At 31.4% G+C, this 17,203-nt stretch overlaps 1 protein-coding gene across 1 annotated transcript; it reads left to right on the top strand.

Moving 5' to 3' along the window:
• Positions 1-5: 5 nt before the first annotated feature.
• Positions 6-16,971, top strand: LOC111061631 (LMBR1 domain-containing protein 2 homolog). The gene is made up of 13 exons (XM_039437048.1): positions 6-116; positions 1,874-2,332; positions 3,471-3,640; positions 5,016-5,183; positions 6,422-6,632; positions 7,391-7,567; positions 8,513-8,690; positions 9,586-9,767; positions 10,790-10,923; positions 11,407-11,512; positions 13,275-13,476; positions 14,411-14,503; positions 15,182-16,971. The coding sequence occupies exons 2-13, from the start codon at positions 2,159-2,161 to the stop codon at positions 15,331-15,333; spliced, it is 1,947 nt and encodes a 648-aa protein (XP_039292982.1). The 5' UTR covers positions 6-116; positions 1,874-2,158; the 3' UTR covers positions 15,334-16,971.
• Positions 16,972-17,203: the final 232 nt, after the last annotated feature.

Raw genomic sequence — 17,203 nt, 5'->3', positions numbered from 1 at the left:
TGCTTGTCGTCTGCAAGTGCCATGTTGTCTAGAATTGTAACCTAACTTGTCATTCAAGATGTGCCAATTTTTTTATTTAAATAAAGAAGATTTATCGTTATACACTATATTTTGAGGTAAATAATAAATTTCAGAATATATAAACTTAAATCAATTCATACCGATTGTCAGTAATACATAATATTGTCAAATTGTCCTCCAAACATTTTGTTCAATAAGACCTTGTTTATATTGACAAATAATCTAAAATCAATTCAAATTTAATACAAAACTGCGCCAAATGTTACATAGTCTTTATCTTTTACATTTAATAGTCATTCATTCAGTCGATCTAAAGATCATAATCATAGAAATACTCGGTGACGCCACAATATTGAACTATATTGGCACTTAAATTATTTCTTATCAATGCATACATTAGAAAATAATAGATTTTAATAAAATCTATTAGATTGAGTTGGGTTAATTCAAAAAGCTGGTTATAAAAAGACATGAATAGATTACATGATATTACTACTTTAATAAAATTATTTTATATTTTTTAATTCTATTGTAGACACACCCAATTATAAGACAGATACAGGTGATTTGTCCTGTAGACTGATAGACTACAGTATTTGTTGAATATTTTTCACATTCTTGTATGTTATTCTAGCTGAAGTAGAACATCACATGCTGTTGCTCGCACAACATAGACTAGCCCCTAAATTTGCGTTCTACGGTACTAATCAGTAATGACTGACAAGTGTGATGAATTGTATATCAATTCTACAACCCTTTTTTGTGCTCATCTACATCGATAGCCACTTGCACTAGCTAGCAGAAGATAAGGTTCTACTGTCGAGGTGGACACTTTAGTCGAATATGTTTGGTAAAACGTCAAATTAACGTTAGTTGAAGGTTGGATTATGCTGTCGCAGCATTATGTGGTCACAGTTTCAATTGAGTGACTTATCTCGTATAAACACAAATCAAGCGTCATCTAATAGTAGCTTTAATCATCTCACGGGTGCTTTATAGCCCTAAATACACGTGTATACAGTACACTATTTCATCTACGTCAAAATTTTACAATTGACTAGCCTTACAATCAACTAGCCTACATGGTAAAAAGATTGAAATATCATTAGATGAATAGCCACTAGGCGAGAATGAAGCATCAGCTAGTCACCAGCATCGGTGATGCAATTGTGATGATGCCAGTATCGGAAACTGTGTTTTAATGTTTTAGTCGTTGCAACAAGTTCAGTGTATAGTAACTTATTGCAAATCCATTGCGAAAAGACAGCAGTTATTGGATTGATTGTGATGCTGTAATTTTACTTTATAACATGAATTGAATAATAATTGGTCTTAGATGAATCAAATTTATAATTTTAGAATTTCACTCAAAATACAGTAAGTTACCCATAATTTATAAAACTGATGATTGATTGATTGATTGATATGACATGCCAGGTCTTGAAAAACCTATGAGTGGTAATCTTCAGAAATTGTACATTGTAGAAAGATGAATTGTAGATTTTAATCCACCGACCTGTGAAACTTTTTTCTTTTAATACTCACTAACTTGATACTTGAGTTCTTTTGTCACTGACTGGGAAAACCAGATAGACTGTGTCGAGGGTCTCGGGGTGCCTCCCCTCAGACTCTGGTATGGCAGTGGATCTCATTGGAAAATCAAGGCTCATCCTCCAGCTCTGCCAGTGAATAGATGAGTTTCTATTCCTTAGTGGATTAATGCCAGTGTCTCATCCAATTTCCCCACATGAACAGAAAATGTATAAAAACATGCATCGCAATCTATTAATATTGAGTGTTGATTCTAAGATAGAAAAATCCTGTTCTATTCAATTTGTTTCTCTGGTTTCAGGCGATTTAAATGGCAAATGTGGAAGGCTCCTCTGATAGCAACATACAAGAATACCTACCGACTACTGGCCTGGTTCACAATGAAGAGATTAAAGAGCTAATTTTCTGCAAGCCGAAACTGATGCCATTGAAATCAGTCACACTTGAGAAGTTGGAAAGAATGCAAAAAGAAGCCGACCAGAAACTGAAAGAGCAACAACGTCTACCGACTGCAGCTCCTCTACCAACATTTCAAAGCTAGATACCATCTGATAACTTATATTTTAGAAAATATTTAAACACAAACATGACGTTGACACCGTTGATTACGGAAGTTGTGGTAACATTTTGCTTGGCAGCATGCTTGCTTTACCGTTACGGTAATTGGCATCAGCATAATGTGCTGGTTACCATTGCTGTGTTGATAGCATGGTACTTCTCTCTTCTGATCATATTTGTTCTACCGTTGGATGTATCATCGGTGAGTAATTTATTTTATAAAATTATAGTTATCATGCTTATTATTATTTTGAAAAAATCATTCTACTAAAATGAATTACTACTCAAGTTAGATACGCTACTTTAAAGGTTTGAGCTGGTAGAAATCCTTCATATAACTCAATTGATACAAATTAAATTCACAAACAATTGTTCGATTTTTCTTGGATTGATTTTGTTTCATTTTAGATATATTACAACCTATATAAAATGAACTTAGTACATCACACAATAATCATGAGATTGACATTATCATAAATAAAAGAGGAAAAGCGAAAGTATTTGATTCACAACAATAATCATGATATTGGCATTATCATAGATAAAAGAGGGAAAGCGAAAGTATTTGATTCACAACAATAATCATGATATTGACATTATCGATAGATAAAAGAGGGAAAGGGAAAGTAATTGATTTACAACGAAAGTATTTGATTCACAACAATAATCATGATATTGACATTATCGATAGATAAAAGAGGGAAAGGGAAAGTAATTGATTTACAACAATAATAATGAGATTGACATTATCATAGATAAAAGAGGGAAAGCGAAAGTAATTGATTTACAACAATAATCATGAGATTGACATTATCATAAATAAAAGAGGGAAAGCGAAAGTATTTGATTTACAACAATTATCATGAGATTGACATTATCATAATTAAAAGAGGGAAAGCGAAAGTATTTGATTTACATTTTTTTGGAGGATCACAAATTTCAACTCTTCATACTCTTTTGAGTTACTTGAAGCCGTTGCCAAGGACTGAAATTTTCATATAGGCAGTGTCAAGGACGTCTGTCACATATGAACTGCATAGATATTCAAGTTGTGAAGGTGCAAATCCCCAAAAAAGAGGCTCCACACTCAACTCCTCCATTGAGTAGAGTGCCTTTCAACGAGTTTGTTCCTCATAATAAATTGAGTAGAACCTAGAGTTAGGTTTGCCGCACACAACTCTCCTAGTGAGTAGAGAGACATTCAACGGGTTTGTTCTCCACAATTTCGTAGAACCTAGATTTCGGTTTGCCTTGTATCTCGTTGGGATGCATTACACAAGACGGTTACAAGTGATTTTTAATTTATCTGATCGATAGTTTTGATTTATTTTTGGTTGCAGACTGTATTCAGACAATGCATCCAGGCGAACGTGCATCCAGACTACACCCTCCTAGCAAATGGATCTGCTGCACCCTTGATCCTTTGCGAAGAGCCGTGGAGCTTTGTGCCCGAAAACGTTCTGCCCAATCTTTGGAGAATCGTTTACTGGTCCTCTCAATTTTTAACTTGGTACTGTATAATTTTCGGTATAACAATTCTGATTTTCAATGAAAATAATATAACAAATAGGCCATGACAAAGTGAAATAGGATTAATAAGTGATAATGTGATTACAATACTAAGAATGGGAATCTTGATAAAGTAGATAATGAAAATATGAGTGACTTGGATTTTTGAGAGTCTTTCAGAATTATGATTGCTATAAATGATTCATGATTATAAATTATGATAATTTATGATTAAAAATTATGTTCAAGTAGATAGTAATTAATATAAAAATGACTAAATTATTCACAATGTGATTAAATAAAGAAAGGGAATTAAAGAGGAACTTCTCAATCAACCACAGTAGGAGAATAATTGTTAAAACCAGCAATGGAATCTATACAGATTGTGCTACAGAAATGGTAATCCCATTCAAATTTGATTTGTGACATGGTCAAAGAATCTAAGCAGGATGAAAGTGGGAGTTATATGTTTAAAACTAATGCAAATTCATAGTTGGGACTTGTTGATGAATCAATGCAAGTATGAGAATATGATAGAACAATATTCAATATAGAGCATACTCTGTAAATTATCAATAATATAATAAATAATTCTGCTGAAATGTTCTAAATTACAAGATCAAGAAAAATTTGAAGGAGTAGATGAGCAATGTATGATAATCTAATTTGTGTACAGACTTCATTTTTTATAATTTAAAATTTTATATGTAAGTAACTTGAGATAATTAGGCCCTATACATATTCTATCACACATTACTTATTCATTACATTGCAATTATACATTATTCTCAGGTATTAATGTGATAATGAATTAATATGCTCTTAATAAGCTAAAAAATAACAATGACACTTTTTCAGAGTGAATTAAATATTCAAATTTACAAATTCCGAACTTGAAATATTTAGAACAAGTTTTTATTAATCGAAAGTGACTTGGATTTTTTAGAGTTTTTCAGAATTAGGATTGTTATAAATATTAATTTTTACTCAACTAAGGCCATCACACATCAACGTAGCGTAGCTAGAAATATTTATTCTGAAAGACGTAGCCGACACATCTCATAATGTCAATCAATTTGTCAATTTCAAACCGGTCCAGCAAAGATTTAACATTAGGAGATCAACAGCTACGTCTCCTGAAGGCGTATTTTTAGCTACGTGACGTTGGCTTGTGGTGGCTATAAGATGGGTTTTCAAACTATTATTATTCATTTTTTTAATGACCTTGAATTGCTATGTTGTCTTTAGATTAATGGAAACCTTTTCTTTTACCTATAATACTAATACGTTTTTATAATATCCTTTTTATCTAAATTTTCATATCAATCAGCAAAGTTTCTTTTAATTTGATTAGAGTTTTATAATAACGATTGCAGGCTCGTGTTACCATTGATGCAGTCCTATGCCAAAGCCGGAGAATTTACATTCCAAGGAAAACTGAAATCAGCATTGGTTGATAACACAATATACTACGGATCTTATCTATTCATATGCATCATGCTTCTCATATATCTAGCTGTTAAACCAGGAGTACTTCTAGATGGGTGAGTTTTGTCATTATACTAAATGAATGAATAATTGGGGAGACAGCAAGACACACGGGGATTCAGAAAAAATAACGTCATTCAATTTGAATAATTCAAACTTATAAACTTCCGTCCAAGTCAAGTGTCGACGATCTAATTGATATTTCTCATTACTACTGTATTCTCTCCTTTATAAATCAAGTTATTTTGGTGCATGATTTTGAGGTCAGGGGTAGAGAGAACTCTCTCAAGTCCTAACTTCACCTAATGAAGAATATTCTCAATTTCATTTCATATTTCTCTTGAAAATATAAAATAACAATGAAAACAAAAGTTTTGAACATAGAATCCTTTACAATACTCCTAATAATGGCAGTAACCAATTACAGACAGTAAAATATGTCATTCCTGTATCTGAGGGTTTTTTTATGTTTTAATAATTCTTTTTTTAAGTTGGTTGTCATTGGAACTAGTCTAAGTGACTAACCATTAATTCTCATTCCACTATAAATGTCACACTATGAAAATCTATTAAACTTTAGTTCATACATAGATGACTGTATGTAGTTCTGAGAAATAATTCTTTTCATGGAACAAGCTTACTATCAAGACTTTGTTCCTGAAACTTAGAACAGTTAGGGCCGTTTGCACAGTCAAAGCTTAAACTCGATTCAATCAGCTGGTGGCTTAGACTCAAAATGAAACACATTATAACAAACTAGACTTGATACGGATTTAATCCAGTTGAAATGAAATTTAGTTTAAACTGTCACTGTGAAAACGGCTCTTACAGTTTTGGAAGCTTATTGTTTATCTATAACATAATAAAGGAAAGAATTGGCTTATACATGTACGGGATGATTCACGAATGACGCATCATCACGTCTGAACTACTGGACTGGTTAACTAGATTCTTAATTTACCGAGGATGGTTATAGGCCTATTTAAAATTCTTCATAATTTCAGTTTGTCAAGTTTCTAGTTAGACACTTGCGGAGCACGGGTTACCTGCTAGTTCATAATAACTTCAACTTCAATTGAAGGAATGAAATTATAAAATGAACTACTTCCAATACACTATTTTTATCATATTCTCTACTATATACGTTGTGGGAATCAAGTGGAACTCTTTTATAATGAGATTCACTTCAAACTGTCAGAAATGGCTGAATGGGTAGATATTCCAAGTGAAATACAAATTCTGCGTACAAATTCGAATTAGAATTTAAAAAGATGTAATTTTCTTGAATTGACAGGCAAAAGCTGAAAGCAATCGCTTCATCAGCCAGCAACACGTGGGGTCTATTCCTGCTGGTGTTGCTTCTTGGCTATTCACTGGTTGAGGTGCCTAGAACATTCTGGAATGCCAGCTCCCGGGTTCACACCCTCAACCACGCCTACTTTAAAGCTTCGAAATTGTCTTCTGATAAGAGCGAGTCTGAAGAATGTTTGGATGACGTGCTTGAAGTAAGTACTGTTATGGAAGATCATTCGGAAATTATACATCATTTCCCAATAAATATTAAAATATTCCAGATAATATTAATTTTATAATTACAGACAATCCCTTGTACCCTCATTATATTTTATATCAAACACGACTAGCTTCGATAAGACTAGACGATAATGCCATAACGATTTTGAATGGACACTTGAATATTACTGACCTTTATTTCAAGTCGATTCATTCTCTTTTTGTATATAAAATTCTAGAAAAGTGCAGTGAGAGTATTGTTTAATATAAATAAATAGATAAACAATATAAAGTAGGCCTATTAGTCAATATTCTGTTCATTCCTTCATGCTATGCAGAGTGCAGACCTTCCGCTGGAGGTTCTCAAATACTCAGCTTATTCAATTGTTCGAAGAGATTAATCAATTAATTTTTTTGAGAAATTTTCCATCTGTCCAACTAAAAAAACAAGAACTTCTTGCAAACAAGATTTATTTATTGCTCATTGGTTTATTATCATGATGATTTGCAGTCAATGGAACATATATACAAATTGTCTTGTTAAAATTATTCCAAGTAACACAACGTTACATCAATGTGTTCTACAGCACCATTTTACATAAAGGTTTTCGACAACTCAAAATAGCAGCTTACTCCTGTTTCACAGGGAAGTTTTATAAGTGGACGTTTAGTTTAGATTTATCGAAAATTGTCTTTCAAATCTATTAAAATTCCAGTTTTTTTAAGTTTCACAATTTTCCATACATTTCAGGCCGTGCAATCATATGCTTGTTGCATTAGACCCGGCGATCCTCTGTATGGGCAACTGGAAACCATAATGCACAAAATACCTCGAGATTTGAGGCAGGGCATGAAACGTCGACAGAGAAACATGGAGGATGCCATGGATGTACCATCAATCAAAGGTCTAATTCGACTACACAAGAAGGTAACAATTTCATGGAAAATATTATCACCAAATAAATAATTTTATAAGTGCCGTTTGCACTGTGCGCCAGTTTAAACAAAATTTCATTTCAAACTGGATTAAATCCATATTAAGTCTTGTTTAATTTATTCATATCAAGTCTCGTTTGTTATAATGCTCTTCATTTAGAGTTTAGATCATATCAGTTGATTCAATTCATTTTAAGCTTCACGTTTCAAGATTTAGAGATCCATATAAGATTTTATAAGAAGGTAAACTTATTGCAGTATTTGATATAATTGAATAATACAAATAAAATTATTTGGGTAGATTTTCTTGACAATTTGAAAATTAAAACCAATCTGTCAAATCATTTTATTAAAATCAAGAATAAAACAATCTGATTGTACTATCATTGCATAGAGAAAATGATTTCTTGTTAACTCAAGTCTACAATTGTCGTCTACTGTCTATTATTACTGTTTTGGTCGGGTGAGAGTGTAAGAACGGGGCAGTATGAGAGACTTACAGCGTCACATAGCTTCACGAAAAATAAGTATTAAGACTACCAGCTTGAGTTAACATTAAAAATTGTAAAATAACCGCCCCATACCATGCCATATCTTTTCTTTATGATTGTATATTGGTTAAAATCAGAAATAATAATAATTTTATTTTTACATTTAGTGTTGTACATCAATTTCAAATTCAAAATAATCTCAATCGTTTCTTCAAATATTGCACAATTTTCCACTTGAAAAAAATTGTTTGGAATAAAAATGGCATGTTCAAACAAACGTTTGTGGAAGTGTGAATATTACGTTTTTAAGCTTCTCAAATTATAAAAGCATCTAATGTGACTATGAAATGAAAATGAATAATTTCATTCTATGTTTGAACAAACACAATATATCTAGCCCACTACAAACTTCAATAATTCAAACATTTTTTATTAATTTTTTACAGCTCATCAAAGCTTTGCAAATCTATAGACGCTGTGAAACGCAATGGGATTTGCTAGTAGAAAGGATTATCTTTCTAGATGATGTGACCAGAAATCAAGTTAGCCGAGATCACAAATTCAAGCCTTCGTTTCCTCCTTCACGCCCCAACTGGCTGAATGTTATCTATACGCCTACCATTGGTAAGAGTCTCAATCATTCCTCATTGTTTTACATTAATAATTTAGAAATGATCCAAAACAGAAATTTTCAACATTTTGTTAGAAGCTCAGTATCTATAACGTATAAGAAAGAATTGGCTTATACACGTACGGAATAGGAAATTCACGAATGAACGAATCACGTCTGAACTACAGGACTGATTAACTTGAAATTTTGCATATAGATTCTCATTTTACCAAGCATGGTTATAGACTTATTTTAAATTCTTCGAGATTTCTGTAGGTAAAGTTTTCAGTTTTTCAAGTTTTAAATTAGAACCTTGCGGAGCAAGGATCACCTGCTAGTTGTCAATATGCTAAAAACGCACTCAATGATCAAATCCATTTACATTTTTTGATATGACTGAATTTGTATTTTGTTCTATTTCTAACTGCTGGGCGGTGCATCAAGTAGATGTTATATTTTGCCAATGAACCGATATCATTAGAAATCGTTGCGTTGAGAAGATTATAAATAATTCTTTTGATGTCTGACGTATATCTGTAGCGTCCATGTGTGATAACATTGGGAATCAGGATTCTTATTACATCTTTCATGTATTTCAGATGGAGTATCTCACATGTTTTGATTTAAATATGGTGTTCAACATTACTCAAGTTTAATCCATACGCATTCATGAGAAATATACTGTACTATTAACTCACAAAGTAAAAGTGATAATTCAACGAAGAATAAACCCTTGTGTAATAAACTTGCATTCTCATCCTAACTCTTTCACTCTTATTCTCTTCATGTCCCAATTCTGCATTATCTAATTGTGCTCTAATCAAAGTACTACAAGACTTTTCTTCTCAAAATTTACTGTTTAATTTTTATCTCTGTTTTCAATTTTAATCTGATGTTTGCTGTGAACAGAATGGTATTGGCGCTGTCAGATCCAATGCTACCTACTCCGCACGGCAGCTATAATTTCGGCCATCTTGTCAGCAGCTGTTGTCTGGTCAGAGGTGACATTCTTCAACAAGGAGCCTGTTTTGTCAATTTTCGCCCAGCTTTTCAACTGGTCCAAGGAACACTACGATTACTTCACTATTGAGGTTCGTCGGCTGATTGTTTCTCATCTAAAGTCATTTATTTGATTTATTAAAAAGTAAATTCGTATGGCTTTTGTTGGTAAGGAGTCCCTTACGAGAAGGTCCCACCTTGCCTGAATACATATAATAGTTTCCATCTAGCTGTTTACCCTGTTGTCAATATTTCCATTAGCAGAAGTCTTCGGGATGATTTACAGCATTTAATTTGGATTTTAGTTTAATAATATAATAATTAATACAATTAAAGCCGTCAATGGGCCTTACGACTGTCTTACTTCAGCCGGGACCAAATTGATTTATTGTCTAGTATCAATTAATTCTAATTTTAAAATCAAGAAAATATCTGAATACAGTTCGTTTACGTTGATATTTTAGAGGCAATATGGCTTTGTAAAATCTAGTTCTTAATACAGTACAGTATTATTAAAATTAGAAAATTTACAAATCAGGAGACAGTTAGAAAATCATGGAATGTAAATGTGAATAGTAAATGGAATATAAATTGGAATACTAACTGAGTGAATTCTCTACTTTAATGAGTTACGTGTCAGAGATGATATCCTTATGGAAAAGGTTTGCAATTGATTTACTTGTCCTGATAATATAATATGTTTATTTTCAGGGATGAAAACTAATTTAGTAAGTTTGTGTTGCAATAGAATCGTCATGTTAATGGGAATTTGGCTATTTTCATTATTTTGTCACTAACAATATAATTTTTCTCTTCATAATCTATTATAATTTTATGATATGGTATAAAATTATTCGTGAAATTCTGATGTTGAACTTCCATTTGTGCTGATAACTTTTCTAATATAGCAAACTTGTATTTGTATCTTTGCTGATCTAATAATTATTCTTGAAATGCTGAAGGGTGAGAATGCATTCTAGCAACTTCTCTTGGCTTACCATATCAATCTCCAATTTTGAATCTCGATTTTTTTTTTGTGTATAGGTTGATATTATTCTCATTTATTTTTTTGTGACTGTTGTTATTGAACATTATTGCTTTAATTGGTTTGCAGATTATGTCTACAATAATCATAGCATATTTATGCTACTGCGCCTACTCGACTGTTTTGAAAATACGAGTTCTCAATTACTACTACTTGGCTCCACACCACCAGACTGATGAGCACAGCCTACTGTTCTCTGGCATGTAAGTATTTTAGTATTTTAAACATAACTCATAACATAGCATAAATCCGTTTATTAAACATAACAATAACGTTACTTATTTGTTTATCCATTCCTATACTATTTTAAAATCATACTTTAATTTGTTCCATTGTTTTTATCAGGCTTTTTCATTAAATTATCATTCGTAGACAATCAAATAGTTTCTCTTCAGATCATTTTTAAACATTCTATAGGCCTATAATAATCATCATCATTTTTCAATTAATAGGGTGTGTTTGATAACCATTCCAACTTGCAAAATATATTGTTGAGGAAGTTTCTGAGTTCTCAATTACGATTTTTAATCGCAAGAACTAACGTTCAACAAGAATGATTCACCCGAAAATCATTTTGTGGTGTCATTTGGTCATTCACGTTCAAATTTTATATATCTGTGTGTGAGATAATAAATGAATAATTCAACTGAAAATATTTTCTAAAAACACTTATTCTTAATTTTCAGGATGTTATGTCGTCTAACTCCTCCACTCTGTCTCAATTTTCTCGGACTTATTCACATGGATAGTCATATAATTAAAAGTCATATTATGGAGACTTACTATACCCAGGTGGGTTATGTTTTGATCAATTACAATAGTTTTGTGTTATGGTTATATTTTTTTAATTCATATTCTTATATTGATTCAATTATACAATATTTTTCATAATTTGGTAGAGGACAAACAGGCACAGCCCAAAACTGTTCCTTACCCGAATTTTGATCCATTAGACCAGTCCAGGTACTCCATCCAATGATACGGTACGTATCGTATTACTTGATTCAAAAGTGAAGGTGGGAGCGATTTGTTTTTGTGGTCGCGAAGGTATGCTAGATAAGTTAAGCTCCATCATGGGCCTGCTAGTCTCGTTGTAACTTGTCAGAGTGACCAATTTAGGAGCCTCAATCCTCTAAGTACCATTTATGAATTTAGAAATCGCTTCCCGGTGGTTCGGAACCCACCTAAAGTTGTAGGTCCACTCACCCACACACAAGCCTAAACTTATGTGAGCATCATCCTCAACAAAAAATGTTTTCTTGCAACGTTACTATACTAATCGTGTTGTTTATAATTTTCAACTCTATTCAGAAATCAATCAGTGGTTCAGTGGAAAATGAAGATATTGTATCGGTTTGTATATATTTTTCAATTAGTGTTTGATCCTAATGCAGTATGTAAAGCTATTAATGTAGATAGCAGTCAAGAATTCAAAATAATGTTGTGATTCACAATAGTTTTTAAAGAAAACAATTTGATATCAGCAACTAATTTGTAGTATCTATTTTAACAAATACAATAGTTTGTCAACTAAAATGAGCATATCTGCAGAACCTTGCAAATATGTACAACAGTAAAATATTTTTCTATATTTCATAGTTAGTCATTTTTTATATCATTAAAATAATAAATTGTAATATTGTTTACATTCCTATTATTTTTATTAAATTAGCTCACTAATACTCCGACCTTTTCTTTAATAAAGTCATTTCAAATGAATTCCAACGCAGATTTAAGTGATTTTTGCAATTAGATACTTTTAATAAATTTAACACTGATTTCAGTGATTTATAGGATTCCAGACACAATTACATAGACACAATAACTAACACAAGTTTACTATAATGTACACTATTATTTCCTAGAGACTTCTTTGAGATGTTTGATAAATAGGACTGAATAGAGAAATGATTTCAGGTCCATGTGCGAAGGAATGAAAGAGAAAATGAGAGTTGAATGGGTAAGGAGAGCTAATCAAGCAGTTTCATCCGCTGTATAGTTAGAACAGCGGAATGATGTTAAATCTTATCTAAACTCGGGCTATGATAGAAAAAAGATAAGTTTGATTTTTAAAGCCAGAGGTTCACTCTTCTATCTCAACTTTGCGCATGGAAGAGAGGAGAGACAGTGGTTGTATTCCTTGTGCAATTTGGCAGAGAAAGAGGACATGCTGCACTTTATGGGGGTTTGTCAGATATTGGCGGGTGTCCGAAGAACATGGTTTGGGAAATGTAGACTCTCCGAGGTTGAGGTTATCGAATGGTTGAACGGGAAGTGTTGGGATAGATTGACAGCATTTCTGATAGCGGCTTTGAATTTGAGAAAGGATTTGATATTGGAATTCAATTATTAGGCTCCGACCGACTCCTGGCAGACAACTTCAAATGTTATGCCAGTCACCAACCTTATAATATCAAATATAATTCAATTTATCATGTAATAAATTCTATTGTTGTATTGTATTGTTTACTATAATTTTGTCAATAAAGGTTGTTTTACTACTACTACTTCTTGCAATATTATCCCTAATATTTTTGGGAATTTCGATTGCCAGGTGATGGGTCACATGGACGTTGTTTCGATAATCTCGGATGGATTCAACATCTACTTTCCGATGGCAATACTGGCGTTCTGCTTCACCACTTACTTCAACATAGGCTCTCGGCTGCTCTCTTTTATCGGCTTTCAACAGTTTCTCGATGACGATGAAGTTACCACTGATTTAATTGAAGAAGGCCGAGAACTTGTCAATAGAGGTAAACCATATTATGATAAAAAAATCAATGAACATACACTTATTTACAGCAAAAACTGTCAAGTTTATTGTACTAGTTGAAGAAATACATCTCACATATTAACTTTTTACATGTATAGATCTTTTTTAGATCTATTTCATCCACTCACTTGAAAATTGAATTAATATGTTGAAACATGTTGTGAATAGACGTTTTTAGAAAAAAGGTACTTAGATTTTCAATTTCACAGATCTCACATATTTTTCATTTTGTTAAGATGTTGCTCACACAATTCCTATATAAAAAACTTGATTTGATTTGATATATAGTGAGATTGACTTGAAAAGTCTGTGTAAATAATAGGACGGCATAGTTGCCAAGTTTCTTTTTCCATCGCCTTCTATAGTAGATGGCTGTAATTCAAGTCATTGCGGTATACCTGATAAGATATCAATTGTCAGAAAAATACGTAATTGTGAATTAAGGTGGATTATTTATATTTAAAATTGAAATTTAGGATTTTCAAAAATGTAATTCTATAAACCTACATCAATTAGAAATTTAGAAATCAACTTTTTGGTTAGGGCTACTCTTATCTAACTGCAAAATAAAGTTCTAAGTACCCTTTCTTAAAGCTTATATTCGCTAGATGCCGAAACATGTAAAGAATAAGTTTTAAAAAAGGGCACTCAGATTCTTAATTTCTACATTTACAAATTATATAAAATAGTTCTCAGTCCATAAATTAATAATAGATCAATGTAGTTAAATAATGTAGTAACTTTAATTATTTTGAATATAACTTGAATAGGCAAATGAAAGTTTATCAGATTATAGAAATTAGATTATGTTTTGCTGAATACGATACCTTGTACTTCAAAGTGGTATTTCTAATAATCTTCAACCCAAATCTATCACTTTTATAAATGTTTATTGAGATTGTTATATTTTTCAGAAAAAAGACGACGGCAGCGCTGTGAGGAAACTGCAGGAAGGAGAAGACAATACCAAGAGCGTTTTAGAAATTCAACTGCACTTTCTAACGAGGGTAAGTTTATACTTTATTCACTGTAACTAACTGTCTAGCATCAAGGTTATGACGATTCTTACCTCTTCATTAATGCACTTAATCAAGTCATTGATTTGGAGATAATGGACAGAATATTTGCTGAGGCTAGGCAAGCCCTAGGCTTGTGCTTGGCAAAAGTGAGGGATGTTGCTAATGGGAGATGAGTGGACCTACAGTGTCAGGTGGATTCCGAACCATCAGAAAGTGATTATTGAAACATTTCATTCAAAAAATTATGTTATATGATATGTCAACTGGTTGATTAAATGCTGTTTTCATAGTTTAATAATCAGGAGGTTCTGGTGAAGAGGTTCTTTAAATGTTTTTCCAAAGCAAGCGTCCCTCTGCGCTGTTTAAGGTCTATTTCTAAATAATTCATTCATCCATCTATGATCATAAATTCCAGCATCTATTGAAAACTGCTACGATTATATTAGTTTTTGCATAAAGTTTTCTAACGTGAGATTACTAATAATTTTTGTTTTAAATAAAAATTGTATTGGAGTCTTATTGTTATGTTGTTGTTAAGGGAGCATATTTGGGTTTCTACTTGTTGCTTCCATTGTAAAAAAGTAACTAAATGATTGCAGGAGTGCATCTTTTCCACTTGGTTCAAAGGCAGAATGATGTGGTACTTTTTCAATTTCATTTTTACAGGGAGATCAATAATTCGGGAAGACTCTTCAAGGTCAAACCTGCTTGCAGCTGCTGAACCGATCGACTCTTACCAGAGCAACCTGGAAGAAGGGCCAGAGTTCAATCTGGCCAGAATAGGCCAGCCTCCCAGGGGTCTGTTCGACGATATATAAACATTATTCATTTCATTTTAAACATTCAAAGTGAGAACGATTTAATCAGGATTGTGATTGTAGTTTCATTTTAGAGGTAAATCTAAATAATACATTCCGTAATCTATAAGAAATGTTTTTGTGTCTATTGTAGTGTAATATTTGTATATTGTAATATAAATTCAGGGTATTATATTATTATAAATTTTTATTACAAATTTTATTAATTTTTAAGAGCCATATTATGTTTAGGATACGATTCCATTCCGTTCGTTCATGGTTGGTTTTTTTACTGTATATTGATTATTTTGTACCTTATCACTGGAATTATTATTGCATTATTAGAAATGATATGATCATTCGATTGAAAAATGTAAAAATGAAAAATCTATACTTTTAATGTTCTAATAAACTTTGAATAAGCGAATTTAGTTTCTAATTTATAAAAAAGTTTTATATTGAGCTATTATAAGGGGAATGTGGAAGAATTATTACAATATTTCCAACTTACTCAGATTTTTTGTTAAGAATACTTTTTTAGAATCTTTTTTGGAATCATTACTCAATCCGAAGGTACAATTTTTGTACAATGAGTATATGTTCAATCAATACAAATAGAAAATTCATTTTAAATATTTTTTTAGGAATTATAGTTGACTGCTGGTCAATATAAATTTATTTCAGTCATAGAATACAATTATGAATTCTCGACTGTCAGTTAGTTATTTAAATGATAACTTTTGAGCATTTGAATGGAAATTATCGTCTTCTTATATGAGGGAAAGACCAATCAGAAATCAACGATATTATCCAACAATAATGATTATTATTACCTTATAAAATATACTTTTTTTATACTAAATGACTTAGTATTTGCATTTTGTATTTTATGAATCTATTCAACACGAGACTTATACCAAAGCCCAAACAGTGTAACGTGCATTTGTCAATTTAATTTATATCAATTGAAAAAAATAATTAGCAATTCTTTATTCTTTATAAATTTTAAATTTATTGATTTATTATTATGATACTGCAGATATTCGAAGAAACTTCTAATAACACAATGATAAAAAGTAGGATTGAAGCAAAACATTATGCAAGGAATATTATAGCCATTTCACATTAATGTTAAATTAGAAATATTCAATAATTTAGAGAGATAAGTTTCACGTACTGTATATACTGTAATACAGATCACTAGGCAAGTTTCTAAAATATGTTAAAAATATATTAGTAATATATGATTATTGATTTTTAACCATTCAATAACATAAGTTTAATGTCATTTATGACCCTAGTCCAATTACCAAGATTAGTTTGTAGACAAAACAGGTATTATTTGAAATATATTTTCTTTAAAACCTTAACAATTATGTTGAATCAAATTCAAATGATGGTAGAATCTATTTGAAGATTAACTAAATAATTTTCTATAATTTTATTTAAGTTGGTTTAGCATTTATTTAATTAGTATTAGTATTAATTGTTGTAGTATTGAATTAGTTTTCATATTATAAAACTGATAATAAAATCATGGATAAATAGTCGGTTGCCATTTCTTATCGTTAGGATATCCATTCATATTTTTTATACTATCAGTAGATTTATTAAGGTTTGAATACTTTTTTGCTTCAATGTGAAAAATGAGAAGAACTTTCCCAAAATTGAAAATTATTACATTTGAAAATAAATTTCACAGTGCTTGTATTCCAATAAAACTTATTTGGAACAGTTTGATCATGAATAATCACTCTCAGTATGGTGTTGAATTTTCGTAACAATAAGCAATTCATAAACTTGAAATATAAAAACGTTCAATGTTTAATAATGACAGTCAATTTTATAAAGCAAACCGACTGGAATATTGTTAAATTTTACTGGAAATAAA

This window comes from Nilaparvata lugens, chromosome 10, assembly GCF_014356525.2.
Source record: "Nilaparvata lugens isolate BPH chromosome 10, ASM1435652v1, whole genome shotgun sequence".
Lineage (NCBI taxonomy): Eukaryota > Metazoa > Arthropoda > Insecta > Hemiptera > Delphacidae > Nilaparvata > Nilaparvata lugens.
The sequence above is the reverse complement of the archived record's forward strand: the minus strand, read 5'-3'. Positions and strand labels throughout refer to the sequence as shown.

What these genes read in the sequence shown, in the direction of transcription:
- LOC111061631 (XM_039437048.1), top strand. Translation starts at nt 2,159, where the DNA reads ATGACGTTGACACCGTTGATTACGGAAGTTGTGGTAACATTTTGCTTG. An exon ending in TACCGTTGGATGTATCATCG is followed by an intron (nt 2,333 to 3,470) that starts GTGAGTAATTTA and finishes TTTTGGTTGCAG; the next exon opens with ACTGTATTCAGACAATGCAT. An exon ending in TGGAGACTTACTATACCCAG is followed by an intron (nt 11,513 to 13,274) that starts GTGGGTTATGTT and finishes TTCGATTGCCAG; the next exon opens with GTGATGGGTCACATGGACGT.